General features: G+C 41.0%; 1 protein-coding gene across 1 annotated transcript; it reads right to left on the bottom strand.

Annotated features, from left to right (window-relative positions):
* Positions 1-1,484: 1,484 nt before the first annotated feature.
* On the bottom strand, positions 1,485-3,848 carry LOC139734069 (solute carrier family 35 member G1-like). The gene is made up of 2 exons (XM_071644919.1): positions 3,819-3,848; positions 1,485-2,603 (listed from the first exon to the last, which is right to left on the bottom strand). The coding sequence occupies exons 1-2, from the start codon at positions 3,846-3,848 to the stop codon at positions 1,485-1,487; spliced, it is 1,149 nt and encodes a 382-aa protein (XP_071501020.1).
* Between the last annotated feature and the right edge of the window lie 396 nt (positions 3,849-4,244).

The following is a 4,244-nucleotide window of genomic DNA, read 5'->3' as shown; positions in this document are numbered from 1 at the left end:
CAGTATGCGATGCATAACATGATCCATCTCGTGCTCCGTCGAAGGATTCGCTAAAAATTAAACTTTTGGAATGTGTTATTCGATTGGTGTGTGTATAGTAGAAAATCTTATACAATAACGAAACTCACTATTCACTGAACACTTGAAAATAATCGAGATGCAAAAGTATGATAAACGTTAATTCATTTTCATTTCATTGTTTGTCTTGTTGACCTCCGTTTTCACCAATATCCTTTTAGAACTTATATTATTCATTATTGTTTATACGTGTGTGTGCGTGCATAGTGTGTGCATACGATTACCACGGAGAATACGTTTAAAACCTTTCACCGTCTGAAAAAAAAGAAGATTGGTAAAATGTCCGTCCGTCCGCCCGACTACGATTACATGGAGCGGTCGGTTGGCCTATAATAATCATAAAGATACCTAAGAATTTTAGATAACATTAATATACACATTACATTCAACGTCATTTTGAAATGCTTATAGTCCCTCGTTTGAATAAAGGTTTAAAGGAAAAGGCAAACAAACGCACATAAGTGCACATACACACACACTCTCATACACACAGAAACACACACGTGTTTTATGTATGGATATATATATATATATTTTAAAAGAGGAAAAGGCAAACAAACGCACATAAGTGCGAATATATGTATATTCGGTGTGTGTGTGTGTGTGTGTGTGTGTGTGTGTGTTTGTGTTTGTGTATCAAGGCTCAACACTATTTTTTTGTGGCCGGAAAACATCAAAGAAAACGTCGAAAATGAAATGACTTAAAAAACAGTCAAATAATTGAATAAACCGTTATAATCATATAAAGATTATAATCATATAAAGATTGGCAGTTTGATAAAGTGCTTTAAATCATTACTGCGATCAGGAAGTAAGAAAAAGTGAATATAAAGTGATTTAGAAAATCTTAATTCATGATAATAATGTGAAAATTGGCAGCTTTGATAAAGGGTTGCAAGTATCGCATACAGTGACTATCATGAAAAAAAGTCACACATTAAATCTTTCAATACTGCAATGATCTTTCATGACACCACATATTCATGAAATGATTATGTTTAACCCAACACCTTGCTCTATCATTAAAATTTGATAGATAAAAATGGGCCGTGAGAAATAATTCTTTGGCCGAATTTGGCCGTAAAATATAGCACGGAGTTTTGTCAGGAACACTAGCGGCAATCAGGCAACCCTGGTTAAATGAGAAAACACAAATTCAGGACTATAACATAAATATTTGCTTTAATTTCTTAAAAAGTGGTGGCAAGACATCTATTTCTGGTGGCCCCGCCACCGATAAGGGTATTAGCGGGCTTGATGTATGTGTAATGATGTGTGTGTGTGTGTGTGTGTGTGTGTGTGTGTGTGCGTGTGTGTGCGTGTGTGTGACTTTGTCAGGATTTATGTAATTGAAATGTCACTATCGAAGTAAACAGTCACTGATACATAGTACGATCTGCAGCAATCTATTCAATCTCAGTCCGTGCCTTTCGACAAGAGGACAAGGTGATAGCGATGACGCTTGCCACTACCAGGAGTCCGCCAACCACGGTTATCGCATTGGGTGAGGTTTTCAAAACGATCGTGTCAAGGAAGAAGGTAATGACGACGTCGCTGGTGCGAATGATGGCAACGAGTGCTGTACTCTCTGTTTCCAACGCCATCAGAACCAAGATCACAATGATAACTCCATTGCCGCTTAGCATCATCATAAAGAACCGATCGCCCCCGCATCTCAGATTGCTCCACCTGCTCTGCACCGTCAGTGAGAGGACGCTCGCAGCGATGCCAGTCAAACCGAAGACGAACGACACGAGGTGGGCGTTTATTTTCAATCGTCCAAGTTCTCTGGACGACACCAAGGCCATCGCGTTGAACATGGCAGCTGTGATGGCGGCAGCCACTCCGAAGTAAAAGTTACTCTTGCGATCAATCGCGGGTGAAATATCACCGAATATCGCCGACGGCTGCACGACAAGAAAGATGCCCACGACACTGACGATAGCGCAGGTGACATTCAGAAAAGAGCAGCTCTCCTTGAGACACAGACGACCGAAGGCAGTCGCAAAGATCGGACCCGTGAAATAGAGGCTCTTGGCTGTGGAAAGATCAAGGAGCTGCATGGCGTAGAAGAAGAGGATAGAACAGAGAGTGCCAAACGTGGCTCGGATGATCATGACACTCCATACTCTCTTCGGCTGACGAAGTGACAGTTTCTTCCATATCAGAATTGGTCCTGCAGCAACAACCAGCGCTAGGCTTTGGTAAAAATTAAACATCGAAGCATCGACTGCCGGCGATATGAATTTGGTGAGCAGGCCGTACAACGCCATCAAGATGGCGCTGGCAAAACTGATGATGACTCCCTTGCGGCGGATGATGCACTGCGCGACTCTTCGCAGAATGTTTGTATTCTGGTGACCCTCCACAAACTTAGTCTCTTCTGTACACCGCGCAGATTCCTTGCTGGAACCGGACTCCTTCTGCGGCTCCTCAGAAAGTTCGTCTCCCGAGATCTGGCGCTTCATGGCGCCGTTGAGCTTGGATAATTCTCCGCCAAAGCGACCTTTCAGTCTGCCCTGATGCTGAAATCAATATACATAACAAGCAAAACAAAACAAAAACCGTTTAGATACTCTGGGAGCTCCTCATGTATATGAAATTGTCAACGTGAATAGTTAACATACACATATAAAATGGTTATCCTATTGATATTCGACAAACATTATATCCACAGTGCGATGCAGGTGTGCATACATTTAAAAAAAGAAACGATTTACACACACTTAAGAATATACGCTATATTTTGCGTGTATTGTGTGACGAAAATGAAGACGGTTTTCTATAATGTTTTCTGATAAACACGTCAAGCCCATATTTTGCTCTCCTGAGAGCAAGATATTATTAAGCATGAGGGGTGAAGATATGGGGTTTGACGTTTTTTCTTCAATTTGCCAACAAAAGGAACCAGCGGTAATCGAACCTGTCATCTATAACAGCTATAGTTTCTTTCAGCGACACTGGGCCACCAGACTATCACTGGTGAGACCTTTAATTTCAAAACCAGGAACAGATTACCAAGCTGTTATTTTCGCGAGGGTTTAATTTTCGCGAATTTCGCGAATCACAGTTTGATCGCGAATTTAATAACACGCGAAAATGACTCCATGCGCTGTGTTAATAGAGCATTAACGGAAGCGTCGGCGTCGATTCGCGAAAAACAACATCTTGCGAAAATGTATGTGACCTCGTAATTCGCGAAAATATCTGTACGCAAAAATAACAACGTATAGAGTGTTCAGACGCTCAACACTTCAGCAGTAGATGACAGGTTTGACTCCTATTGGTTCCTTTTCCGACATGTTTGTTAAAAATGTAGACCAGCAAATGCGATCTTACAAACATTTAATTGGTATAAGAGACAGAGGTATACAAATGAGAATCATTGTCCTATAAATGTGTTGTTCTCCTATAAGCCAGTTTACAGTAATGTTCCACTTTGCGCATGAGCAGAAAAAATGTCATCTGTACAGTTAGGCATATTGGTTTTTGAAATAAATGAGAATATAAGCATCCCTGATGTAATGATTATTAATGCAACCCTTATACGATGCAGGTCATCCACTTGACACCAAGCCTGGTATTAGCAATATTGGTAGAAACAGTTTGTTTGTGCATTCAACTCAAAACAATGAAATAATTGCAACTGATTGACAAATTGCCCTGCATCGACGTAAATAAGCACTAAATTTATCAGTGTTTTAGTAGTAGCCATGATAAAAAATCATGGGCGTACATACTGGAGCAGGATTGTAACCTACGACCTCCATCATCACCGGACAGGCGTCATCTCCACTAGACCACCGAGCTTTCGCCCGACAGCAAGTGTTGTTTCTAATCCTTAATAGCATGCAGCGGGTACTGCTTTATTATTCAAATTCATGATGTTTTCATTGCAACTGATTGACAAATCGCCATACATCGACGTAAATAAGCACTGATTTGGTCAGTCGTGTTTTAGTAGTAGCCATGATAAACAAGGCGAGTGCCGTAATGTGTCTCGCCCATAAACGTACAGTAGAAGTTGTGCCATCAAACTTAATATTGGGCCCTAAAAGTTCATTGACCCCTGCCAGTGACCTTTGACCTTGTGGTGATCATCCACTCCCAAAGGGACATCTACCATCCAAGTTTGGTCACAAACGGACCAATGGATCAAAAGTTAT

Source organism: Diadema antillarum, unplaced genomic scaffold, assembly GCF_040938485.1.
Source record: "Diadema antillarum isolate AM-2024a unplaced genomic scaffold, OU_Dant_1.0 scf00000003, whole genome shotgun sequence".
Taxonomy (NCBI): Eukaryota; Metazoa; Echinodermata; class Echinoidea; order Diadematoida; family Diadematidae; genus Diadema; species Diadema antillarum.
This window is presented reverse-complemented; position numbering and strand designations above follow the sequence as displayed.

Bases quoted from the DNA above. Each gene is read 5' to 3' on its own strand.
- LOC139734069 (XM_071644919.1), bottom strand. From the start codon at position 3,848: ATGGAGGTCGTAGGTTACAATCCTGCTCCA. The intron at 2,604-3,818 runs GTATGTACGCCC...TATTGATTTCAG, and splicing joins TAGGTTACAATCCTGCTCCA to CATCAGGGCAGACTGAAAGG.